At 42.2% G+C, this 27,923-nt stretch overlaps 3 protein-coding genes across 3 annotated transcripts; all 3 read left to right on the top strand.

Moving 5' to 3' along the window:
• The first annotated feature begins 1,104 nt into the window (after positions 1–1,104).
• On the top strand, positions 1,105–3,551 carry LOC131890601 (uncharacterized). Its single transcript, XM_059239980.1, has 3 exons — positions 1,105–1,521; positions 2,571–2,782; positions 3,230–3,551. The coding sequence occupies exons 1-3, from the start codon at positions 1,208–1,210 to the stop codon at positions 3,535–3,537; spliced, it is 834 nt and encodes a 277-aa protein (XP_059095963.1). The 5' UTR covers positions 1,105–1,207; the 3' UTR covers positions 3,538–3,551.
• A 27-nt stretch (positions 3,552–3,578) lies between these two features.
• Positions 3,579–5,765, top strand: LOC131890603 (uncharacterized). Its single transcript, XM_059239982.1, has 2 exons — positions 3,579–3,999; positions 4,556–5,765. Exons 1-2 carry the CDS (start codon positions 3,949–3,951, stop codon positions 5,069–5,071), a joined length of 567 nt encoding a protein of 188 aa, XP_059095965.1. The 5' UTR covers positions 3,579–3,948; the 3' UTR covers positions 5,072–5,765.
• A 6,185-nt stretch (positions 5,766–11,950) lies between these two features.
• Positions 11,951–23,290, top strand: LOC131890950 (uncharacterized). The gene is made up of 6 exons (XM_059240407.1): positions 11,951–12,168; positions 18,958–19,105; positions 19,219–19,279; positions 19,471–19,743; positions 20,266–20,488; positions 22,776–23,290. Exons 1-6 carry the CDS (start codon positions 12,081–12,083, stop codon positions 22,985–22,987), a joined length of 1,005 nt encoding a protein of 334 aa, XP_059096390.1. The 5' UTR covers positions 11,951–12,080; the 3' UTR covers positions 22,988–23,290.
• Positions 23,291–27,923: the final 4,633 nt, after the last annotated feature.

The raw sequence follows: 27,923 nt of genomic DNA, 5'->3' as shown, positions 1-27,923 counted from the left end.
CTAGGAGTGCTTCCAACCTACATTGAGTAGGTTTTTGATAATTTTAGTTTTATAATGTTTTAAATATGTAAGTTTTTTATGTGTGCTAGAATTCCATAAAGCAATCAAATAAAAATTGTTCCCCATGATTTTCTGAGTTAAGAAATTGCCAAGATGTGTTTGGGAATTTCGGTCAAAACTTCAAAATGTATTTTTACCACTGTGACTACGTAAGTTGGATATTTTGTCGATCTAAGATTCACCCTTTAGCTTTCAAAAACTGGGCTCTGACCGCAAACGTGACAGGGATTGGCTTGAGACACCATTTATATAGGCAACCAAAATACTGACGATTTTGCGGTAAAACATATCATGCAGATGTCGGTCAAGAACAATGTTATTGAGGTACTCGAACGCATTGCTTCGGAACCAGGTTAAAGAATGACCCAAGGTAAAAAAAAAGTAGGAGGATCCCATGTAATATGTTCACAAAAAGAACAAAAAGACAAATATAATCGCTCTTTGACAATTTTTATTCTGGGATTGCTTGTGGCCGTCGGTGAAAGCCCCGGATCTTTGAGAGACTATTTCGAGAATTAGAACAAGTCCACGAGGAACACTGTCCCTAAAGTGCGACTCTTCAAGTTTGGTCGTAATCAAGGATGCTCTCTTCTTTATGAATTTTTGGGCATACCCGTTTCCTGATGTCCCATTTCCAAGGCTGAATGCCACCAAGGAAATAAATGGTCATCTGGCTCTTTTCACCCTTTTGACTCCTTCGGTGATTTATCGTTTATCAGTCTTATCCTTCAACATTCTGTTTTAAAGTTTTTTTCTTTCTTCGGCTCAAATCTTAAAATGCACATAAAATGCATATACTAGTATCGTTTTTTGATACATCATAGATTTCATGTTTAGTAGCAGGATAAAGTTCGGCTCAAAATTGTTTCTAGAAATACATTAAGAACAAAACCAGATCCAGTTTCATGAAGCTGCACTGAAGACTTAGCAAGATCTCGACTAGAAACTGAGTAGTACGTTTCTTCCCCGCCAGAGGGTGTGAGCCTCCGAGCGGAGTGATGTCATTCTGCACATTGAGCTCCCATGTACTCCTTCACCTACGTACGAGTACATACAATAAATCGTTGGCTTACCCAACAACAGGCAGCCAGGCCTTTTAAGCAACAAGATTATTCAGGAACAGTTTCGCTCTGAATTATTCAAGATCATGGATAAAGCCTTGAAAAAGGTGTTGACTACGGGCTACGAGGTGCCAACCGATCAAAAGGCCAATTATGACGGATTTGTTGTGATTGGAGCAGGGTTGCCGAGAACTGGAACCTTGTCAATGAAGAGTGCCCTTGGAACCCTCCTCAATGGTGTGTGTTACCATATGATGTCCATGATTGAGGGATCACCGGCCGAATCAGCCTTTTGGGCAAAGGCCTTGAAAGGTGGCGTAACTCCCCAAGAATGGCGAGATTTTTTGGGAGGTCGTGGTTATCGCGCTGGAGTAGATTATCCATTATCACGATTTTACAGGTAATACGATTTTGCTTCAGTCTACTGACAAATAAAAATTATACATAAATAGCCAAAATGAAACGAAAGCTCATCATTAGACCAAAAGCAAAAACGACATCTTCGCAGCCAAAATAATCAATGCTGAAATTTGAAAAAAAATACTCTCGTAATGAAAACACCAATTTTGCAATCTAGCACTTAATCATGGTCCATGGGGAACTAATGGTTCTATGACAAAGTCTTATTCCGAAAGTACATCTTTGAAGATTTTTTAGCATTTTACAGGATTAATAAGTGGGTGAAGAAATTTCTTCGAGTTGCCAAAGTCATAGCTTTATAATGAATAAAAAAATATTTTGTGAGAGGGGAAATAAGCTGAAAATAGACAAACATGGCCAAGAACTATCACGTAAAACCTTTCGTTGTTACAAAAGGCACCAATTACTACAACAAATATTTGAAGACTGCACTGTCCCAAAAGTACGTAGCGCGTATATTTTTAGTCGACATACTGAAAACGTAAAAATGAAGTTTTTTAACCATGACAAAAGAATTGCATTTGAAAAAATATGCTGTCAGCAAAATTCTTGTGAAGTGAAGGAAGAGCGAGGAAAAATCAATTTGGCGTCCTGATTTAGGTTTTTTGTCGTATCCTGCCAAGAAAGAGCAATGGCAAACATGGCGACAAATGATCACCGTGAGCCTTATAGATTTTCAACAATCGGACGAGATGTGTTACAAAATTTAAAAAAAGTCAAATTTGATGTAATTTTGACATCGTGTTACTATCACGACTTAATATCTAAATGCTGTTTGATCGAACAAAGTAGTTCGATCAATTTGAAACATTATGTAGACATATTTTATCCAAGGTTGGTATAAGTTGGCTTGGGATCTTGCATATATTCTTGCATCATTGAGTCTTGCCAAGTCTCGTTTTTTCGCGGTGGTTGGAGTCCCTTCCTTTTCCATGTGACCTCTTTGCCATAAATTTAGACTCATTTTGAGGTTTTATGCAAAGTCAGCGTTAGTTGACAAATGGTTTATTTACGATTAATTCATTTCAGAGAATTAATGGAGGCGTATCCCAATGCCAAGATTATTTTGACCACCAGGAATCCCGAAACTTGGTACAAATCTGTAAAAGATAGCATTTACAAGGGGTCATTGATCATGAAGAAGCTTTCAGTACATCTTTTCTTAATATTGGTGGGAAAGACTTTGACGGCTAAAGTCATGGACGATCTCGGATATTTGCCCGCTAAAGGAATGGATAAAGGTGGGTATAAATATTATAAACCTTTGCTTGTATACTTATCACACTTCTCATGAAAAGGCAACAGGATAGCTTAATCCTATTGGACTTCATGGCAAAGTAAAGCCAATATATTGCTTTGCAAATGCCCACAACTGAAACTGAATGTAAAAAAGATGTTTCAGTAGCAATTCAAGAGCAAACTTTTCGTTGTTAAAACATGCGCTTTTGAAGTGCAAAATCAATCCTTTTTAAATATATAATGACGTCATTCAGGACACTTCAGCCTTGTCATTTGAAAGAAGGCCAAACTTGGAAGGAGGACTTTGTCTTTTAGTGATTATCTGCTTCTGTGGCATTGGCATAACCAAAACGACCTTTCAGCTTTCGGTTTCTCACAGCTTTACCTTATATTCGAGAAGGTATTTCTTTACAATTATTATGACTTATTCGACGACTCTTTTGACTCAGGTATATTTACTGTGATCGAGGAAGGGCCCGATTCTGCCCAGAAGTATTTCGAGGAATGGGTGGAATCTGTGAAAGAATGCGTTCCCAAGGATCGTCTCCTCATATTCGAGGTCAAAGAAGGGTGGAAGCCACTGTGCCAATTCTTGGATGTTCCCATCCCAGACGTCCCATTTCCCAGATTAAATGACACTGCATCCATGGCTCGGAAACATCGCAATTTGGAATTGATGGCCAACGTTATTGTTTTTGGAATCCCAGCTTGTCTTGGAATCATATTCTACATGCTTTATAATTACTATACAAAATGAAAAATGATTATGTATTTGCTCCTTGGAGTGATGTATGTGTGCAACGTATATCAAACCACCCTCATTGAAGTTTCCCTGAATGCTAATGGAAAACAACAAAAACAATGAGCGTGTAAAGAACGGAAGTTGATCTAGATGTCCTCACAGATAAGGCCGAAACAAATCCTGAGGTGATGATCTCGTGGTTTGAACTCTGAGTCTAGTTTGTCATCCTCCGCTCACTTGTTCATCCAAACCAACCTTGAAGCTAACCTTCAACGCTTTATCCCTCAGATCGAGCCCGACTCTCAGCGTGTGAATAGCTATCATGTGATGGTGACTCCTTTCCTCCAATCAAAAAAGTGTGTCTCTTGAGTAACCCAATAAAATCCCGATTCTCTCTCCGAACCCACGTTCCATTCCCAGATTAGGATGATTGGGCCTGAATTTTCAATTTTCCTCCTCATTGGCTATGCTCTTCAGGTAAGGAAGACTTTCTGGAACGTGAGACACGTATTCATCGTCGATTCTCCTTGCCATATTCCTGGTGAGATCCACTTTTTCCTATTGGGTATTGGGGGAGATCTGGGATCCATTTGGATCGTGATAAAAGTGCCTCCTCTGACTTGAATTGGCTGCTATTGACCAAGTTCTTAGACCTCGATTTATAAAACTTGGATCGAAAATCTATAGCAAGAGACTCTTTGCTTGACCCGCAAAATGGGACCCATTTTTTTCTTGTAAAAAGATAAAAGGTAAGAAATGTACTACGAATACCTCTAGCCTATTACTAATATAGTAATTCCTTTTGTCAAATTAACCAAGACGATACCGCACTAACGTGATGATAGATAAGTGAATGTTCAATAATGTTCCCCCTCAGTCGTTGTTTCTTTGAGTAGACGTCCTAATGACAATAAAACAGCCAAAAGAAAGTGCAAGTGTAAATACGAGATGGTAAACTGCATTAAAGAATGCTCTTTACTTGTGCAAAATCCAGATTCCAGCTTTATCTCATCTTTTAGATTTGATATTTCAGATAGCGTCAGGCTTTTTCTGGTACGCTCCCTCACGTTTGAGGACCCTGGACAATTGTATCACCCTAAAAGAACAGGATGCCGAGTACTACCCCAATTATTGCGACCGTCTGATTAAGGAATATGGGGTTGCAGCCGTTGCCACAACATCGGAACCTACGCCCTTTGTTACCACAGGTTGGGGTTGGGGTCAATGGGGCGAATGGATGGAGGATTCCTGTCCTGCCGATTGTGGCCGCAGATGCCGCCTCCGTCGTCGACATTGCATGGGCCCGTACGAACAAGGCTGTCGCGACAACGGCGATTCCTATGAGTTCGATTCCTGTGAATCGAGGCGAACAACTCCTCAGCCAGAACAGGACCCCGATCAAGATGAGCCTGATTTTTATGATGACGAAGATGGGAATGATGCGAATGGCGATGGGACTCCTTTCCAAAGATTTCGGGGAGCCAATACCTACCGCAGAGCCGGGTCTTTGGCGACGATGCGGGTAATCAAGCGCCGACGGAAACCTTGATGTACGTTAAGTTGCGTGAGAATAAGACTCCTTTCTTCCGTCGGCGTTTTCTTGCTGTTGTTTGTCTTCAAGATAATTTTGCAAGATCAGAACGCATTGACTCACATTTGTCTGTCTTATGATGATGTTTATTTTCTGTTTTCACACGAAGTATGTATATATATACATATATGACATTTTGTCCCCATGCAAGAAACCGATCCCCAGAAATTGCATATCAGTTTTCAATAGCGGTTCTCTCATGGTCAGTTGGTTTTTGATGTTGGCCAAACTCTATCACCGACGACATGCGAACAAAAACTATGCTAGAAACATGTGCATGTGCAAATAGACAAACAAAAAGTTTTATGAGATCAGCTCAAGAATGGTGTAAAAGAAAGTTTTATCCACTACCCTAAACCATCAACCCTTATTTGAACCAACACCACCACAACTACCACCAATGGTTCAACACACCCTTTTTCTTCCACATCTATGGGACCATTCATTCGGCCACCACCCAACCCTAGAATGAACCAACCCTTCGCCTTCTATCAAGGAGCTTTGTCTCAGTTCACTCTCCATAAAATTCTCATTTTCTTTTCGTTTGACTTTTCTCCTTCTCTCATTGCCCACTCCAAAATGGCGACACTGTTGAGAAAGTTCAACAATGACATTCAAACAGAGAGCAATAAAATCCTGGCAGTAAACTTCACTTTCTTGTCAGTGGAAAGTTGAGGGATGGTTTTTGTTCCCCCATATCATTTCTCTTTAGGAAGGGAGGGTCCTTTGGCCGGCTTTTTCGAGTCGGGGTGGAAATGGGCCCAAGTGAGGAAAAAACGCTTCAAAGTTGGATTGGAGTTCCATGGAGTTTCCTTAAGGAAATAAAAAGAACTCTTGACGCCTGGCTAATGCCAAAGTCCAGTTGTTGGGATTTGTTTCGAACTTAACAGTATGCTAGCTCGGTTCAATGACTTGTTGCCAGTTTTGAGAGACTATTTCCGAAATGTGACAACGGGACTAAAGATTCTGTCCTAGGAGGGAACTATCGACGAGGGTGGTTTTTGTCTGCTCTCTGGAACAAAACTTGGGATTTAGTGAACCTGTCATGACGAATGATCCCTTTTGGCAGGCAGCTTGTCAGGCAATCCTTGGATCCAGAGGGGAAAATTGAAAACTGTCACATGATCGCTTAAAGAAGCAAACTCCATGTCATGAGCAGACAGAGGGCACAAATGCTGAAGCTCTGATCTATCAATATTATCTCTTGGATGTTCGTCAAGCAATCTGGTCAGCTGAAGATTCTTTAGATGTCCGAGTTATTGTGTGAGTATATTTGCTTCGTTTTCGGGATGTTTTGGCAAAACGAGGTGAAGGAGGAGGATCATCAAAGTGGATCCAGCGGAGTGTGGACCACTGTGAGGGTAATAGAGTGGAACTTCTTCAAAAACCAAGTGGTCATCATTCCCCATCCTCAGCCAAAGAGGGAGCTAATACAAACCCATGATGGGGCAGAAAGCAGAAGGCAGATCCAATCATAAACAGGCCAACTTCATCATATCCTCAGCTAGTTTTGCCGCTCCCAGTCGCGTTCAACTAGCATCCTCGGAGGTCACCAAACGAGCGAATGGCAACTGAACCATCATCAAGATCATTGCTTCGTTTCCTGACCCATTGTAGTCAGGCTTAACCCACATTGAGCGCAAATCTCGTTTGCGATGGGCATTGAGAGGAAATTTGCAATGATCCAGGATCATTTGCAAATTCGACTATGGCCATGTCAAGATCGAGAGTAAGGATGGTATGGTGTAATGTGTAGAGGGACGGAAGGATGGAAGGATGGAAGGATGAATGTATGGCTCCCATCCGATTCAACACGTTATATTCCAACATTTATTGCCCTCCGACTTCGCGTATACATCCCTTTTATGGGGAGTAAATCTTCTTCTAAATGCGCCCCAAAGAGGAGCCTCACAAAACTCTCTCTACTTCAATGTTTTAAGTATGGTGGAACGATGATAATGGTAATGTATGGCCGATGTTACAATTTGTAACGTCGGAAAGACCACAGAGTAATCAATCTCGACTCATCAAGATGAGCATCTATTCGAGTAAATAAGAGAAGTTTGTAGTAATTTTTTTCCATCGAGGTAGTGTGATCTGAGTTAATTTTGTTTTAGTCTTGTGTTATTTAGTTGTTTAAATGGGCGGTATTTCAAATTTTCGTTTGTTACTAAGTATGTACATTTACAATTTTGTGCTCATTTATAATTTGGACATTTTATATCAATTGATAGTATCAATGCCATTTATTATGTGATAAGAAGCATCCCGTATTAGACAGTTTTTTTTTCCTTCAAGTGAAGCTTCAATGTGTCCCATGTTTTTAATTCACTTTTTTATTAATTATAACTCCTGGTTAAGCAATAGAAATATTTATTCAATGCATCCATTTATAAAGTTTAGTACCAACTATTTCGAAAGATTTTTTCCAACTTTTAAAACATAATCATCTAAATGTTGTTTGATAATTAGCTTCATTTTAAAAAAGGAAGCCATGGTTAGCACCCATTCCTTGCATGGCAGAGGTCCTCTGTTCGATGCTCCTCCCCGACCTTTCTCAAGGTGATCTTTCGACACCAACCACACTCAAACACAGACGGAGAACCAATCTGATACCGGACAACAACACTTGCCATTGAAAAAAATGGGTGATGTAACGGCCGGTTTTGGCGCTAGCACCCGAAATCAATCCTGAGCTTCACAGCTCATTTTCTTTTAAACTTCCCCGTGTTTTGTGGTGTTATGACTATTCCATGACTATTCCAACCTTTCGAACAAGTCCATTGCACATTGCAAACTGTCAATGCCAATCACTGCGACACCGCTGAGAATGAAGGGTCAGAGGAATGCATATTAAACTCACTGTAGTGGTTCCAAAGTTTGTGCCATTATTTGCTTGAAGCCTATAAAAGCACCAAAACGCAAAAGAGGAGGACAAACCTTGGTGGAGCATATTGTCTTTTCGCCAACATTTATTAGTTCCCGTGAATACAGGAACCAACTCTTCCTTTTCAATACCACTACCCAAACAGCACGGTCCTACGTGGTACATACTACATGTACTATCGTTCCAAGTTCCAACTTACTAAGGTTGAGGGTTATAGTCTCTTACCGTGAAGACCGCAAATTCTAGACTTCTCAAATCATGGACATCATCGTGGATATTTCATATCACCCTAGAATTGGATTAAGAAATTGGTCATCTTGTGGTTAGTTGGAAAAGGCATGAACCAAAAAAAAGAAAGCGATATGTGTTCTAGACCATACAGTCCTTCGACAAGGAAGTCTTAGTTGCCCAAAGTGGCAGTAGTATAAGTGAAGAAGGTAAAATTGGCCTGGAATTTCTCGACTCGGGCCATTATGGACATCTTATTTCCCTGAGGAGGGGATCAAAGGGTGTTCAAATATTTTTGCATTCCTCGAAATAGCACTGGAACACAAGAAAATGTAAAGTGAAATTTCAATTGCCACTGAACTGACAACGTAAATCTAATTGACTTCAAAGGAGCCTTTGAGCGTTGGCCAAACTAAAGAACACGTATTCGAAGAAGTTTGAGTTAAAACTCTCTCGACTTGTTAACACAAAACCTGTCCTGATCTTCATCGGTTGTTTGGATGTTCCACTTGACGCTTCCTCGCTCTCTTCAAAATATGTACACAAGACATTTGCATCTATGGTACTACTTACTCAAGCACTTCTTATAATCCCCAGGTAATAATTATGCCTAGATGACGCATTACGACATTTCTGTAGGCACATGGTTGATGCGTAAACTGGGTCCAACCAAGCATTGTGTACTTGTAACAATGATAATAATTGACACTTATTTTACCTCTATCAATTTCAAGATGATTTTGAAAGGCTTTCCGATCAACAATTTTGAACACCTCTTCATACCATTCCAGACTGAGCGCTAACAAAGTATACTGTAATGTAACTTTTCATGTTGGTCCATCAGGCCAACAATAACCGCTAAGCATGTCTTTATTCTATGTAGAAATCGTACATCAGTAATGTTGAAAAACGTGTGTCTCTTCATCAAGAATTCAGCAAGCAAGTATCCGTGAAAACGATTTAATTGCTCCCCTGAGAGCGTTCTTTGAGGCAACCCTGGTTTCCACTTTCACATTTATTATCTCACTCTCAAAACGGCCCAACACTTCTCACTACATGTGTTTTTGGGAGCTGGCCTTTTTCTCTTGCTTTCTATCCCCAAATAAGCTAAGTAAACCAAGTCTTCTTCCGTCATTTTTTCCACAGTGGGTTTGAATCCAAGATAATGTATACTTCTTCTTGCCTCCCCAAAGAATGGTTGGTTGAAAACCAGACATGCGTTTCCAAGAAAAGGGTGAGCTCTTGTGAGAGATGCTTCATGAATGTATTCCATAATCGGTCAGAACCTCTGCTCTTTTCCTCTCCTAACCCCGATGTGACCTAAACGATATTCGTTTCTTAGATATTGTTGGTGGATAAATGTGGGAACCCTGAAGGGTCTTAGTAGGACACGAATGAAGGTTGGGTTGGTTGGCTGGTTGGGTTGGTGCTTCAGTGTTCCTGCTTTGCATTTTAATTTGCACATATCAGGGAATAACGACAGTGCTTAACGAGACAAAGTTGAGTTTAAAGAGGATGAAAATGATTTCCTTCTTGGACCGTTCTGACACAACTCCGTGTCGAATCTCACCATGGAACACAGAATTGAATATCTCGTGGAACCTGCCAAGTGGATTAAAATGAAAAGGGGAACGAAAGAAGACGGAGAAGCACTTTCTTTCGTTCCCATTGGAACACACATTGTCTTTCGCTTTTCCAACGAGACCGCGAACAGCAATATTCCTTCCTATTTTCATTTACTAGTTATGACGCAGGAAAGGTCCAACGGGAACCCATCTAAAACCAGCCAACCCACTCACTGTCCGTCCAAGCCAACGCAGAAGACGAACCATTGCTGTGGACATAAAAATCTTTTAAGAAGAACAGAAATGGAAAAGCATCGTTTTTCTGCATCGTTTGGCAAGCTAGTAGTAGTAATAGTAGGAGAGAAGGGAGAAAAGCAAGTCGACCAGGGCTCGTTCCTCTCCGTGGTCCCCATCGCAGTAAGACAACGATCCAAGGGAAGGAACACAGGAAAAAGAAGGGGACAATTTCCCGGCCAGCGTTAATCCAGAGCTAGACATGACCACTTCACATCGGCGAAATTAGGGCAAAATACTCGATGGTTTCGAATTGTCTCAAGATGGCATGCATTAGTTTTCATATTCATAGCATAAAGACTGTATGTTAAGTCTATTTAGTGGGTCAGCTTGACAAGCCCCACGTGGGAGATTGACCCATCCAACCCATCCTCAACCTTCATGAATACATACTAAAACTGGCTCTACATATATATCTTTCACTGTTATTTCTTTATTGTGCCACTGAAAATATATATTTTTCTAATGTCATTAGTATTCTGATATTTAAATATTTATGAATAGATACTATACGTTCTCTTTAGTTCCATGGTCTTCTGGAGAAAAATCAATATAAACAACCTGTGTACCCTGGCAAAATTTGAACTATGTTTCAAAAGGTTGTTTATTTTTAGAACGCAATAAAAACATTTTTTCTCTGAACTGTCGTTTCTTTAAGAACAGCAATGTCTGGTACCAAACAAACATAGCAGCCACTGAAAAAAATGAGAGCCCTGACTTTTTATTCGAAACTAAAAGCCGATTTGATTTTAAAGCTTGAAATGAGCCATGTCATTTCTTAAGATGAAAAGCGAAGAAATACGTTTTTCAAGCCTTGGCTGGCCGGGAAGTAGACCAAGAAGGAGAGTCACTTCTAAAAGTTTTGTTTTCTTCTTGACTGGAACTGGTGGCGATGGACTTGCTAGTACATATGAAGGAATGAAGGAGGGGAGGACGACCAGGGAGGCCTCGGGACATAACTAGAGGCGTTCGAGTTAACTTCGGGACCAATGCATAAATGTGTTTTGACTTCTATCTTAAGGTGGACCTAACTTTTTAAAAGTGTAGGAGAGGCCAAAAACCCCGCAAGTCCCTCTTAAGCCGCCCATTGTAGTAAGTAAAGCATATGAATCATCGGATTTATACAAAAAGCCGGCTAAACTTGGGCGTCAAAGGTCAGTGTCTCACCATGTAGCCTCTTCGTCCATTTCAAAAGCTAAGTGGACGGGTAAAAAATTAATACGTATCATGAATCATTCCGGTCGATGATCGGCGAACTATATCAAAGCCACATTGACCACCCTCAACGCCCGCACCTGGTGCCAAGGAAAGGAAAAACTAAGCGGGAAGTGGTCCATCATTCTGCCGTTCCACCTCAAGAACCACGGGCCGAGATCCTCACGCATCTTTTTCCCGCCAATTCCCATTTAAACGGCCGATGGCGACGCGAACTCCCGTTGGAGAACTCGGCGCGAGCAATGACCCGGAAGCCAGTATGAAGAGGGAACCGGGATGAAGAAAGCAGGGGGAAAATAATTCCATTTGGATATTTTTGCTCATGTCAAAGCTCGATTTTCTGGCTCGTGTGGAGTGTTGCCTTTAAGTGGGTGAAAAAACAACGATCGCACCAAACAGACAGAGACGGACTCAAGAACACAACGTTAGTGAATGAGTGAGCCGAGCAAATTGGACCCCGAGAAGTGCTTCCAATGTCATCTTGAGAAAATGTGAGGAGGAAATTGGCAAAGGCCATAGAGAGCTATTTTTTCCTCCTCGTTGAGTCACGGTCCGCCAACGTCGTGTTGGCCTTGATAATCTTTAATCTCCATGCATCGGGGACTTTATCAGGGCTAACTCGACAACGGAAAGTTTCCCTCCCTCTTACTCCTCCATTTCTATGAAGTCACTGGCACTGGAGAGTAAAATCACTTAAAAAAGAGCTGTTTAATATTCTGTGTTGACTTGTTGAAAGTTCGAGAAGAAATGTCCTGGTGCGAGTCTTAAACCCGAAACCATGAAACCCAGATCAACCATCTCCACTACCAACATGGTTCACGTGGCTTTATCTCCTTCTATTGTGATCTTCTGTCTTCTTGTCATAGGTAAGAGCTGAATCTACACATTGGTCTCTTTTTAGATGGATTCCTCCTCCATTTGAACAGTTTGGAATCTCACTCCTTCTCACTTATTGGATTCAAAACGAACCCTTCATTAGTGAACAATTCCCCAATGCTCCATGAAACCATAACTCTGGTTATTTTCCATGAAATTCGTTGGGTAAAATCTGGCTCGATTTTTGCCTTCAATCCATCACGATCGACGATAAACGACTCGGCCCCAGAACTTGTCGTTGTCTCTTTATGGCATTATTATTGTTATTGTTTTGACTTCCACGGGACTTTGATGAATCGCTCACGAGCAAGTGATGACAACTGAGAATTCATTATCAGGCCTCTGACTCATTCATGAGCTTCTCTATCCCCCAATGGAGTGGTCCACCGACCTCGGCAAATTTAAAGTGATCGAATCATCATTGAGTGAGGCAAAGTGCTATTTTCCCAACTCATGGCAGCCTCGAGGAGTGGTGTCAAGTATTGTCGAATACAAAACCTTGTTTCTATGAACCTTCAAGAGGGTCTAGACCCACCAAAACAGCACGGTGGTGATGGTCATAAACCAGGGCGTGAAAGTTTATATCCCTTGAATCATGACATCTTGCTCAGAACAGTACTATGAAGAACAAAAAAGTGCCTGAGCCCTTGATCGCTTTCGTAACTTCCCCGGCCAACAGATACTTTTACGGGACTAGTTTTAGATTTGAATTTTCAGTATATCAGGATGAACCTACTGTCTAATTGACATAAGGGCTGATTTCGTAACGAAAATGTAACTAATAATGTAACAAGATTTAAATCAACGTTGGTCGGGTCAGTTCTCGCAATGGTTGAGCATTCCCCTCGATTTTCGAGGCAATATCTTAACTCGGAATTGGAAGAGTGGGAGGGCCAGAGGGAGGGGGGAAGGAGGGCACAAGAAGGCCAAGAACAAGAAGCTCTAGGGACAGGAGAGCAATGAGACACAATTGGAATTGACATGACAGTCCGGGTTCATGATCTGAGAACAATTTTACGAGGCTTTGGACTAATCGTAATCCCGTAGTAGTAGCTCACTTCACCTCGATCCCAACAACTTTTCCGACGACTCCAATTACGGCCATTTTCATGCCAACAGTCCATATTCCATTATAATCACACCCACGCCGATAAACTCACGTTCATTTCATGGCAGGATGCATGTACTACATGTAGTACATGTGTAACCCGGTGTGTGGCGAATAATTGCATCTTTCAGTTCACGCTTGCCTGATTAAAATGAGAAATACCTGCTGGCACCGCCTGCCCCATCATTAAGGCTGATTAACTCCAATAAACCTCCGAGTGTGAAATCCATCTCCATTCACCTCAAACTTCCCTCTAGTGTACCAACATAGCACAATGTAGTCCCAGAGACCTCAGCGATCAGCGGGTATTTTGGACTCACTCCCGATCTCTCCTCACACTCCACTTCATCCTGCATTGTTAGTCGTTGGCAGACAGGAAATCAGATGTCAAAACCCCCCTTCAATGTGTACTGGTAGCCTGCTGAAGAGCCCACAGAGGACAACAATGTGCATTGCATTTATGTGAACCCGACCATGAGCTCATAGCTAGTATTTATGTACAGAGTAAGCGGAACTCGCGACTCATGAAGGATCTTGGGATTCCGGAAAAGTAACTTAAGCTCTTAACAAGTTCACCCACGACAGCCATTTGGTCCCACCCCCCGTCACTCCTCCACACCTTGAAATAGTCGAACGTGTTGTGAAGGGGCTAAACTTATCCTCAAGCCATTGTCATAATGATAGGGCAAGTTCGACATGAAATGACCGAGCTCTCCCACAAATATGTCCAAACTTGCTTTCGTCTTGTCCATAAAAGCGAGCTGTGTGTGGAGCATCGATACTCTTAATGGGAGATTAGCTCTGGATTAGTGTCCATTACACCATTTTGTTTTATATTTGCCATATCGATCAAATAAGGATGTCAATCCAGAACGAGTTTGTCCACGCCGATCAGAATCGTGAGATTCATGAATAAACGGCGATCAGATGGGAGTGATGAAATAACTCCCAATTTATCCCCTAGATGTTGGACCAACATTTCACATGGAAGAACCGGAGGCTGATTATAGATTTCCTTCCTCGTTGCCGTTTGCGTGCGGATCATTGTCAAGGTTCATCGAGTCTTCGATTGGTTTTCGCCAACTATCCCAACCAACCAACCAACCAACCACCCTTTCACTCTATTGAAACTCTCGCCCTCGTTGAGTTTGGAGGGGTGGAAGTGGAGGGTTCCACCCTTTGGTATGGGTGGATCTCATGCGAGTATTGGAATCAGCTGATGCTGTGCTGATGACATCCCTTGTATGGGGGATTTGAGAAAGGACCGCCGGGTCCATTGGAGATCCACTTGACTGACAGATGATGAGCCACTCCTCATGATGGATGGTCTCAGTAATAGCACCAAGAAGCAATCCTGCACCTTCAGCTCTTCAAGGATTGGGTGAATTCATAACGTTTGGGAGGTAATTGATGAATCCTTGGTGGCCACGGTATGATCATACTTAAAGAGTCGATTTAAGTGAGTGGAGCATCTTTGAGAAAAGATCTTGCAGCAGTATTTCATTGGTGAAGAGGGTGGGTTGGAGTTGTTATCTGGTGTTATGCTTCGCCTCAAAAAGTTTCGAAACGCTTGAACCCTCCATAAATCAGAGGGTATGATTTTGAGAAATGAGATTCGATCTTCCGACGTTTGATTGCGTTCTTAATATCTGTAGAACAAGTCCGGCATCGCACTGGATGTTTCGTGTGCCCTAGATTAAAGGCATTGAGATGAGGGTGAGGGGGCGGGGCAATGCAGTCTGTTTTTCCTCGTCCTCATCAATAATGGCCATGGAGAGGGGTCATTGTTGGAAAATGGATCCGAGTTCATTGTGATAGCATTTGATAATCCGTCTTGTTGTTCTTCTCCCAACCCAAGAGAGAGAGAGAGAGAGAAAACGAGAGACCCGCCAGGATCCATCAGCCTTTAAACGGAAGAGCTCGAGACAAACGCCTTCAACGAAAGAGTCCGCCATCCAGTCTTGTCTAGAACATGAACCTTCCGAAACATCAACCCCTAGCACATCATCCCTCGAAATATCCAACAAAGCCCTATATGCCTGATATAAATGGCATATACATGTACATGACAAACACGCTACTCCCCGATCTTACGAGGAATCTTAAGATTAATTGAATGGATTGGAACAGAATGGAAAAGTTCGAGCCCAAGGTTAGATAACAATATAAAATAATTCCAACTCACAATTTCAATTGAACGTACCTACTTCTACTGAATGAATGCACGTGGTACAAATACCCGTGGATGATGAAGTCCTTATCGCATTGCGAACAGTTTCGTTCATGATTGCCGCCTCACATGGTGGTGGTGGTATTCACTGATCGATATGTCTGGTCGCTCTCTTCCCACCAACGACCACCAGAAGATATATTGTACCCTCTAAAATAAACCCTCAAACAACCCCACCACACACGGCACTTTTCCCCTGGGGCTTGTACATAAGCTATACAGCCATGGCATTCTTTCTCAGAACACACATACACAGAGATAGATAGATCAACTTACTACATACATACACTGAATTAAGTGTCAAAAATGTACTGCTCGAGTTCGAATTTCGATTTCAATGTTTGCCATTAAGCATTCCTCTGGCTCAAAATGTGCTCTAGAATGTACTGAGTATGACCATCAAGAGGGGTCCGGATAAGGGGTTCGTGAACTGAAAATGGAAGAAAATTGCATGCAATTCATTAGCCCTGTCATTGGTGGTTCACAAAAGGAAGCATTAACAATCGGACGGAGAACGAAGAGGGCTAGTTCCATCTTCCATGTTCCAATATCCAATCCTTGTTTTGTTTGTTTACGATCGGTTCCTCCTGACAACGACCAAAGTGACTGCGGGATCAGATCAAATGCACCAAAGCAGGTGTAATGACTCTCTGATACCGATCGTTCAGTGGTTGGTTTGGCACCCGAGCTCGATGGTTCCATGTTGACAGAGACGACCCACGAGGATGACGATAAGAAATGATTTCTCCTTTGGATGAGCTTCATGTGTGGTAAGCAAGAGTAATGAGAGTTCACTGAACGACCGACGCCATTTCCAGATTGCACTTACGCCAAAGGAACAAGCACATGACACACACCACACATGTACAAAAGGTGCATTTTTTGAGGTTTTTGGATCTCATTATGTGTTCCCTGAGTAATGGAGGGTGAACATGGAACATGTATTGGTCGGTGAATCACTTGCCACGATGACGACAGGCTCAGGTCTCTTTGGCCAGAATCAGGGATGATGATTCAAATGTTGGTCCCGGACGGTGTTATTCAATTAACTGGAACTCCCAGAAGGTTTGGAACAATCACATTTATGGCCCGTCCGAGCGACATTCTCATGAAATGCTAGTCATCAATTTCCCTGGTCTGGGTGAAGTGACTCAAAATTTGGCATGCAATAAACTCGTTTCTTCCCGGACCACCCGCATCTGAGAGAGCTTGATCTTGCATACTTATAATACACTTTACTTACTCCTGATTGCTCTTTCTCCTTTTAGGAAGCAAATTAGTCTTCGTGCTTAATTGACAGTCACTCATAAGGACCGACATGGCGATTAATAAAAAATCAGAATGAAATGACGATTGAACGCCAATAACCTGAAAATATTATTGCCATGAGTTTTTTGCGAACATCGTGACCGCAATCGAGAATGTATAATAATCATGGCAGTAATTGTTTCTTACTTACCTCGGATTCAGAATCGAGTTAAGCAGCTTTCTGTTCAGAAATAGGTTATCCAGTCAAAACAAACTACATGATTAAGCAAAGTTGATTCCATTGAATTATCAATATCCGGATTACGAGTGTAGTTGAGTCCTTTGAGACTTTAGGATTATGCTAGACCGGGATTCGAACCATCAAACACCTTAGTATTGCTAGTAATAGAGAAATGACATGGAGTTTTTGCATTGCCTCAATTAATGATATCCTGCGTCTTGTTGCTTAATGGATGGATATTGTTTATTTGCTCGAGCTACGGACAACACTAGAACGGGCAAGTCCTCGATTCTTCTCTATGATTATTTCTTGGATCATGTTGTTCCGATCGTCAGGCGAGATAGCCCGGAAAAGCATGAGACTTGAAATGACGGGTTAGAGACGTAGGACCTGGCAAAAAGTGATTTTGATTGCAGATCAAATTGCAGGGCAGCACTTCCTTCTCCCTTTTATGTGGTCTCGAGTACGTCAACATGATTTGTCATGTACACCTAGTACCTCTAATCTGGAGCATTATTTCCACAACAAGTTAGTCGAGTGTGTCGAAATCTAGATTGCTCGGAATCCGATGTACAAAAACAAACTACCGACGACGAAATATTCACGTTGGGGGTTAGATGCTCAATTTGGATAATGGAGTCCTCTTCAGGTCTCCTCCAGGTTTCCATTAAACTCGTCTAGTAAATCACCGTTTTGCCGCAGTATCGAATAGATCTGAGGGATCCAATTTGGTTGTACAGCCCCTGAAGAACCCTCTCCCCCCTCCCTTTCCTCTCTTCAAAGCCGAATGAAACCGTGATGCATTACCCAAAGTTTGACCCAGTTTGATTCATATTTATTGGCGCAAAAAAACGCTCAATTCAATTGGCCCTCACGATCTACCTTTCTAGAAAGTGATGCAATGCTAGAAAACCAGAACCAATGGAGCGACATACCCCTTGACAATAATCGACGTTCACGACAGGTGTGTGAATAATTTACACGTCAATTTGTGTCGTTTGTCACTTGGATGACAACTTGATTTGACAGATGAGAACAATTTGACAATCTTGTCCCATCAAGGCGCCAATCCAGTGGCAAGAAACATGTCTCGAGTCTGTTCCATATTTGGAACAACATTAAACAGGCCAAGGATGCCAAGGCCATCCTGAGTGGGTGTGTCATCGTACTTCTTGCACAGACCACGAATGCCTAGTTTCTTCGCTAATGGCTCATGATTACTGTGGTTTTCCGTGACTTGTCGCTGTTAATTCCTCTGCAGCGAAATACTACTTTCAGTACATTGTTCTGTGCGTTTATTGTACAAGGTGGAATTCATGTCCTGGCCTTCCACAAACATTCCTTGACACATTCCTTATTGGTGTCCTCGTCTCTCCATCGTTGCTACCAACGAAATCAACCGTTCGTTTTCATTCACCATTTGCATATCTAATGGAAAGAACACGAAATTGGTTCGCTATTAGCCCTCAAAAACCAGCACCTGCTCCTCACGTCCTCGGAATATACGTAAGAGCAAAGCGACTTTCGAGGGTAGAGAAATTGAAAGCATTCCTCCACATGGCTGGCCTGTCAATACTTGACTCGCCCTTCAGTGAGACTTGGTCATGAACAACGTGTTTTAACGGAGTAATTACCTCTCTTCAATGAGTCACGGCATCCCTGGTTGATTCCTTGGTTGGTTGGTTGGTTGGTTGTTTGGAAGGGTAGAACGTGATGCAAAAAGGGTGGAAAGAGGGGACAACGAATTGAACGGTTCAAACTGGGTAATCGTTATTGTTCCTGAAGAGCGTGGAGAAAAATCGCTTTCATTCGCCGGAAAGTCAGATGAAAGTTTTCTTGTGCAGAAATGTCTCTCAGTGAATCTCTCTGTCCAATTCGAAAAGTTTCTTTTTTTTTTCGAGGCTAATTAGGCGTTGGGCTCCTCTCAATTTGCGGCTCATTTCATTTTCCAGATTCGAGTTTTGCTCTTCAAATGAGATCCGTGGATATTCCTCGTTTCCCAACTTCGAGTTCCACCATCAGACTGGTATGCAATTATGACCTTGGGCCAGATCGACTCTATTCCGTCAAATGGTACAAAGATGGAAGTGAATTCTATAGGTGAGAGGCGGGTTTGAAATATACGTACAAATAATGAATAGTGCTGAAATCAAGATCGAAGAAATGTGTCAGAGAAGGGAGTTCACGTTTGATCTCGATTCTTTGTGTTCCAGATACGTTCCCAAGGATACTCCACCTTCTCAATACTTCAATGTTCCTTCTGTTCTCGTTGATGTGAGTTTAAGCGAAAACTTTTTTCCCTAACAAGAACTTTCTTTCTCCCCCCTGAGGTTTTCCTTTCAATTTTGACAAGATTGTACAAAAACTTGCCGTCTTGTTGCTCAATGAACTACCCGAAACCTTCCATTCCGACCGGACAGCTCAGATTGACGCAAATTCAATCCACGCCATTTGAATATTTCCAGCAAGATCAATCCAATGATCGGGAAGTGGTTCTGCGAGAGATCTCGTTGCTCTCGTCGGGGATTTACACCTGTGAAGCCAGTTCTGAGGCTCCTCGGTTCAAGACCATCAGTGGGCAAGGCCACATGAAGGTCATCGACCTGCCCGACAGCAAGCCAATCCTCAGTGGAGGCAGCCCCAAAGGTTATCGGGTCAGCGAGTGGATGGATGTGAATTGCACGTCTCCCAACTCCCGGCCACCCGCTCAACTGAAGTGGTACATCAATAACGAAATGGTAAGAAATTGAATCTGAAATTGGGACGGTATTTGAAACTAGGTATGATGTGGTGACCTTTTTTTCTATTTTGTTTGAGTGATTTGAAAACTCGCCGAGTTCATTAAGATAATGAGTAATCAATCAGCTTCAAAGTGGAACTGGTTTAGTCTCCTCTAAGATACCATGTCATATTTCCGCTTTGTTTTCATTTTTATGAACTGTCAAGGACCAGACTTATAAGAACGGAAGTCTTTTTGTAAACTTCTCTGGATTGTCCTGCAAAAGTTTTGATAAGAGTTTGCTGAAGTCGTCACAATCTAACGCTTTGGGCTTTTTTTTATATTGAACCTAGTGCTTCTTTATTAGAATCCATTCAATCCAAATTCGAACAAACCACGCACACCATCTAGTAGAATCAAATCATAAAGACATCTTGATGGTGTCAAATTTACATGAAAAGTTCAACATATTGTACACATCAAAAGAACAACTAGCTTAAATCTACACAACTCATTTTTGTTTTGAATCTCTCTTGATCAGGTGGACCCGAGGTACATCATTCAGTTGCCGCCTTTCAAGAGCCATGCGGGCTTATATACTTCCACTTTGCGGCTCCGATTCCAATTGAAGCGTCACCACTTCATCCAAGGGCATGTGACGGTGAAATGCACTTCCACTATTTACACCGAATACTTCGAGTCCAGTCATCTCCATGTCCCAGGATTGGGATTGGGTGAGAAGGCTTTGGAGAGCAGGACCAATGGTAAGGACATCTCTTGAGGGACTACTTAACGTGTGGATGAGTACGGAAGGTGGCTGACATGCGCGAAATGCTGATCCAAAGCACTTGTTGTGACAATTTCAACAGCTCGTTTTTAAAAGCAAATTTACGACATCAGAGGAAGAAAAAGTGTGTTTACTTTTCAAACTCATTTCCTTTAGGTCTACGAGAAGTAAAATATTTTGTGATAAATTGATGGTTTTTATTCCAAACGAAACACAAAGAAACACCTTCTGAGTAAATATCAATCCCACTACAGTACTATGATGACTACTTCAATTTCGCTTTGAATTCTCCGTAGAATGCAAAATATTTTCGGACCTGAATCCTTCCTCAAAAAACAATCGAATTGGACATCACTTTTTACCATTTAGACCAAATTGTTTGGGTTTGTCCATATGATGAGAGGTCCTGAGTGAACTAAATCATGGCAACAGAGTTCCGTGTAATCTTTAGTGTCAGGTTGGCTCAGCTACTGCCCTGGGCACGCTGAGCATGAAGAGGGTGTGGATACAAGGGCTGGCCTCTCTGGATGTTGAACGAACTCCCCATGGGTTTTTGTCAACGACGAGAAGGCCACTCACTCTCCAACGTCGAAAAGACCAGGGGAAGATTCCCCGGACTGTCATAAACAAGTCGAAAAGAGGTACAAGCATTACAACTAATTTCAAAGCGAGCTTTTCCTTCGAGATTAGGCTAGGTACTTCTTTCCCCGATTACCTGCCCATCTCGTTTCATCAATTAAAGGAACATGAATGCATGGACCGATGGGGCAACCCTCCTCCCTCTTGAATCGTTCGCCATTTTTTCGCTTGCCATAGCGAACCCAGACGTTAAAGCGCTCACTATTTGTCGATTTGGTACGTTTTCGAGCACTATGAGTACACTACCTCCACATGGCATGGCATATGAAAGGAGGCTCCCTTCCAGACTTTTAGATGCAAATTGCGTGAGATTGAAACATTTCTCGTTTCGAAACGGCCACAGAATGGCAAACATGAATACTCCCTCCCCTCCCACCTCGCTCACCGGTAGAAAAGTTACGGCGGGACCCGCTTGCTTCCTGCCGAGCTCGCTTTAAAGCGCTCAAGGTAGTGAGAGTTTAGCCTCTCAGGGAATATCGTAACATTGTACTTTACTAATTATGATTCTTTATACTTTTTAATTTATTGCGCCTTGACGCTATGTCTTTATCATGAAATTACATTTTGCTTTGACCCAATCCAAACAATGAAAATAAAATGAAGGTACATGATTTCGTACAGTCATTACTTTTTTAAATATAACTAAAGTCTGTAGCAAAAATCACTCACAGTTGCTATTTGCGATTGCAAAAATATTGCCTTTACCACACTTTCGAAAAGATGACACAAGGTCTTCCGCCTTGGCCGTACAGCAGACTTTCGAAAAGATGACACAAGGTCTTCTTTCTTTTATAAATGCGCTTTAACGTCAAGCACACCACCAACACCACCCTCCAGTTCTTCTCGTGTTCAGTTTTAGAGTCCTTACCGGCTTGAAAACCTACAAACGAAACAACGGATCAATAGGGACTGTACAGTACTTCAGTCACTGTGGTAGCCGGACTCGACCCAAGAAATCGCGGGTCCCTTCACATCTTCCATTATGAGACCTATGAAGTCGGTTTGCCCTCTATCAACACATTATGAACACTCAGTCACATACTAAGATACTCGACTGATCATAAAATTTTACCAGTGGCCTGAACAGTGGTCTAGAGCGAGCTCAGATTGGTCCATAAACCAGTATGTTTAGGTTTCCATGCGTTCGAAATCCGATGGTTACTTGACGTGTGGTTACTGCCTATGTTGGAACACGAGGAAGCTGTAATTTACCGAGCAACTAGACTGACTTCCTCCCTACACTACAAGAGCGATTATAGACCTTTTGTTATTTCAAAACAGAAATTGCTTACAATTCTAAAAATCAATCTAGAGTGCGCCCGAAATCTGTGGAAGATGGAGTGCATCGGAAATGCCGAGGCCAACCACCGTCTATTGATGACCCATTGGGTAGTTAAAGGATCCAGACCCCATTTTAGGTTTCCCACAAGAAGCCGATTTTCCGCAATATTGCAATCGAATTGCACTTTGAAGCCCCATAGGAAGCTCGTGAAGCCTCTTGTACGCAACTAAAGCACATCTCCGTGGAAGCTCGATATCATCATGAACCTTATCAGCTTAAACAAGTAGCTTGTTCCAGGTCATGTCTAATCTTCTTGTCATGTGTTCCTTCTTTTCTTTTTCAGGCTCTCCGCGTTTAAATTCTAGTCAGTTTCCTTTCCTTTTGATCTCGTGTCTTCTCTTTTGTCTCTTGACATTTCCTCCCCAAGAAGAATTTGGACCGGCCACGTGTTCCACACCTCCGGTTTCCAGAGGATCTCCTCATCCCACTCGTACCATATCAACATCATCAACATTCCTGACCTCATGGAACACCATTGGAACATCTCGCTCCTAATCAAGACGGAACATTCACCTATGGCATGATTTTCTCACTTTTGAAATTCTCCTCGCGAATTCGGTTCCACAAGCTACATAAATACAGCGACTACTACAGTTTCCACCTAGAATGTGAGAGTGTGTACGTATGAAAAGGTCGATGTGAGAACCTTGACGTTCCTTACAAAGCTAGCTGGGCATGAATCTAGTGCTACTAAACCGGAGAAAATGTGAGCGAATGAACGCATCCGGCCCCTCTCCACATGATAAACCAATATGTTTGCTCCGATGCAATGAAATACATTATCGTTAGTTCTATTCACCGGGCGTTTGGTAATCAATCAACGGGGCAAAATCCAAGGGACTTTCGTTGGCGTCCCTGGGATGATGTTGAATGTGTCGGTGTGACTAATCTTTTGTTCCAAGCGTTCCATGCTCGATGTACCTTATTTGCGGAAATGAAGGCCATTTCCATGAGAAATGAGCCTCAAGAACGGCTCTTTGACTCGACTTCCCTGGCATATATGGCCATTTACTGCATGATGTCCTTTGTCCCGTGGTGAATACGGTGAATACTGTCTCCTTTGTTCGAAAGTAAATCGTGACAAAAACGCCATCCCGAAACTTATACCACGTGTTCCTTTCAACTCGGTCAAAGAGTCATAGGCCTACACTACACTACATTTGTTAATTGAGAGCTAATATTGAAATTGTAATGGTTTTTGACTAACTAGGAATGAGTTTTTCCAAATAATAAGAAATCCATATATCGTTTTATTGTCGTAAAAATTACGTCTCGGCACGACTTTGGAAAGAGAAAAAAAAACGGATTTTTCGACTGCTCCAAAACCTGGAAAGCTAGTCGCTTTCTGTGAATTAAACGTGCACATTGGTTGCATTTATGTGGGATACTTAAATAGCTACATTTGACCACCAAAGAAGGGGAAATAGAAGGATAGCTACAACACATTGAGCCATACAAAAGCGAGGGTTTGACCCCCATCCTTTCCAACTGTAACCATAATGTATTTATTTTGGGGAGTGATTAATGGTTTGAAGCGTCTAGGACAGAAGAATCCTATCGGAGTCCATTACTGCGTTAGGGACAAGAGTTCATTTTCGTGGCCGGAGTACTCCAAAGAAAGGAGAACCAGGAGAATACATAGAAGGCCAGGCGGGCAATTTCAATATTGTTCCTAAATGATCTCTTTTCTCAATTAAGGATAATTGAACCAAATCAGATGTGGTTACCCAAGATCCAAGCAATGAGAGGGTAATCAATTGTGGGTGAGCGACAGAGTCTGTTTTTTCACCCATGTCAATCTCGTTGAAATCTTCATGGTGAATGTGTGTCGAAGAAGTGGAAATACGGTGTGTATGAACTACTAGCTGAATCTTCTATCCCTCCCTTCTTGGCCTTCTTTGAGCACGGTTAGGTGACCTTGAGATGACCCAAATTCATGGGATCATTAGCATATTCGAATGGTTCTTTGAGTCTTATGAATGGTTGGCTCTCACTGGGACAAGTCAACCGTAAAAAGCTTTATTTTCTGGGCCTTCCTCATTCCGGTTTATGAGAATGGGCACCATTTCTTGGCTTGAGCTCGGTATTACAAAATCCCGCGATCCGACCATAACGTGCAACTTGACTTGCGAATTGATTCAAAACCGAGCTTCAGGAGACCAAAGAGGCTTCATCGGGACATCATACTCGCTTTGTGTCCAATCGGTGAATATATGTATGAACTATGGAAAATCCAATACATTATGGTTTTCTCATTTCCGACTAATTCAATTGGGCCTCATCCATCAAGCAAAGTTGGCTTATTAGTAGAGTTACCGGGCTTTCGTGCACTTACTCTTTACACCGCCCATCAACCAACCAACCAACCAACCAACCAACCAACTCTTAGGGTATTGACAATTTTCATGGAGGTATTAAATCTAGAGCAGGAAATGCAACAACAGAAATAGGTCAATGAACATTTGGGGTCATAAATTTTGATTACTTGACGTAAATTTGTCACCCACAAATTATGAAAATGAAGCCATAGCTTTTGTGAAAAGGCGAGCCTCGAAATTGTAACCTGTTTTTCAGTTTCTCAAGAAAGAAATAATGAACAATACTTGGAAAAATATCTCTATTTATGGAACCGTACATGGGCTCCAACACAAAGTCGACAAAAAGGTGGTTGGGTGGGTGGGACAAACAAAGTTAGCACCTCCAAAGTTTTTCCTCCGATCCTCCCTTATACCAACCAAAACAAGGACGAGGAAATAAAGAGTTATGCTAATATTGATGGCAATTCAGGTCGGGTACTTAGATCCGCCTTTCGTCATTGAAAGGGTGTGGCGTGCGTGTATCGTTGATCCACAAGAAGGCGGCCTTGGGCCTTGGTAGTGGGAACAATTCGGGAACGGAAACAAGCCCACAAAGCAAACGTTTAGCAATGCAGAGCGAACTCATCTTAGAGCATGAAAATATCATCTGGATGATGGAAGCATCCAATCATTTGTAGCCCCAGGAGGTGACCCTTTAATGGCAAGAGTTCCATAGAGGGGAGCACATTTCCAACTGGAACAAGGGATACTTGTCGAAAACAACAACAGAAAAAAAGGCAAGTCCTCCCTCGGAAATATGACAGATTGTCCCTCAAAATCCCAATTTGATCCCTGCCAAGGTCGACGAGCATCATTTGTACACAGCCATGCATAATGGGGTTGTTGCTTGACTACTGTACGTTCGCAGAGCAGCATAAAAAGTACCAAAAGGGTTGACGCCTTCCAGACCGTTTTCATTAATCAAAACATGGCGTCAGGTGCACACACACGCAGAGCTTTGACTCGAATATTCTTCACTCAGAAAAGGCAAACCTCTTGAAAATGGGTCCAAGACATTGCTAGAAGATCCATTCACTTCATTCATGACTCACTTTGGATACAAGATTTCACTGAAACGAAACACAAACTTGGGTTCTTGGACTGAACAACTTTTTTGAAAGAGCAATAGCACGTACAGAAATTGAAAATAGGATTGTTCAAAAACCATTCAGATTCGAGTCAATTCGCTAATTGCCAGAGATCTTGAATAATTCCAGTCCAGTCCACGAGTCGTTTCAACGAGTCTTTGCTTTTGTTAAAAGACAAACGTAAAATGGTCGTAATAGTTCGAATCATTTCAGTCTCTTTTTTTGACGAGTGGTGAAGTTACAAAAAGTCGGGGTTAGGTTAGCCTCCACGGCACTTGTCAAATCTTACAAATTAGAGGAATCGAGTTATTGGTCACGTTATGAAAAAGAGAATCGCGAGTCATTTTCTTACGACCATCCAACTCCAAAAGACTCACAAGGCTTGTTGCCGAATATTATATACCTTATTCTCGTGTGTGTATTGTAGGTATCCAATGGTGTTATCATTTCGAGCTTCGAACGGTTCAGCAAACTGGACCCTGGACCAGACCGAAAGAGACAAGAAAGTGTCTGAATTTACGACATTTGCTTCCTTCCAAGTGTTGTCGTGGGCAGCTTCCTGTTGAGGCCGCCGTGAGGCTGTGGCCTCTGTCTACTTTGTACAGTACGTACATCAGTGGCCCATGTTGACTCGGAACCCCTCTCACTGGCTTGGAATTGTCAATGATAAGGATATTCTATGGGTTCAGTTTCCGTCCCTTGAAACCCATTGTCTTCTGCTACGAGTTCCAACTTGGACAAACAAAACCAATGAAGACAACTACCCTCGTCTTTCCCCTCTAGCCAGTTTTTTGGAACACCATATTGGAATTTGGAACCAACCGTCAGACTGACTGGTCCAAAGTCAGGTCATTTGGAATGGCGTAATTGGTTTCAAAGATCAAGTAACCCGACAAGTGAACAACAACTGGAGTTTCGATGCAACAAACAAAAAACCATGTCGATAGGAATGGCTGGATCCTCTTGGAACACGGTACGGCTATTGGCCGATAATGAGAATTGGAATTTTTCTTGCACCTTTTCAATTTACGGCTTTTTATGGTTCCACATTTTTCTTGCCTGAGCTCAATTCATCAGAGCCATGGAAAATGAGTTTTGAGCTTGAGTGCGTGTTCCATGCAGTTTACTCGGCCACCTATCCGTTTTGTTGGATCACAACAAGCAGAATTGGATCTCTCCTAGCCTCGATGGAGGTACGTATGATGACATGGAGCCCTCGAACCTGATCAGTATTTGCTCTGTCATCACACCCACCACCAATATGAGTAAGGTTCCCTGGGAATCAGGATTTCTTGTTCACAGCCGAATTTTCAATGGCTGTCGCGGGCGGCGAGGTTTTTGGGTGGTTTTGTGACGGTTTTGCAAACAGAATATCGCCAACATTGAAGACACATTACTCCAATATGTCACCCCTGTATTGCTTGTGCGGTGTTTCCTTGGGCTCTCTGGATGAAAAAGTCAAAGTAGAAGTAAGAGCATTTGGCGGCGCTGGTGGTGGTGGGGATGGCTGTAATACTTATTCTCCTGCTTTGGGAAGGGACCGGTCCATGTACTCGTTTCTGAACCGGTCGGGGACCGCACTATAGCATGGATGGATCACGCTTGTGTTGTTCGAAGTTGCTCAAAAATGGGTCAAATAAATACATTTTTGATATTTTAGAAAGATGGGGCCAATTAAACTTATTGCGTTCACGTCTTCTAGTTTTGAGCAGAAGGGACGCTTCAAAATTCAAGACTAGAGGATCTAGATAACATCTATCCAACAACGTCTATCGTAAAATAGCATGTATGATGCTGATATCCAATAAGGCTTACCCCTCGGAAAAAAATAACCCTGCTTATTTAGAAACAAATTATATCTACTAAAAAGGTATGGACGTTTTCAAGTTGGCTCACTAATTTCAGAAGCTACCGCCATATACAGTTAACATGCCGGCTTATTAGACAGTGACTTGTCTAAAGACACTGGCATAGTTTGAACGAAGT

The sequence above is a fragment of the Tigriopus californicus genome, chromosome 11 (genome assembly GCF_007210705.1).
Source record: "Tigriopus californicus strain San Diego chromosome 11, Tcal_SD_v2.1, whole genome shotgun sequence".
Lineage (NCBI taxonomy): Eukaryota > Metazoa > Arthropoda > Copepoda > Harpacticoida > Harpacticidae > Tigriopus > Tigriopus californicus.
The sequence above is the reverse complement of the archived record's forward strand: the minus strand, read 5'-3'. Positions and strand labels throughout refer to the sequence as shown.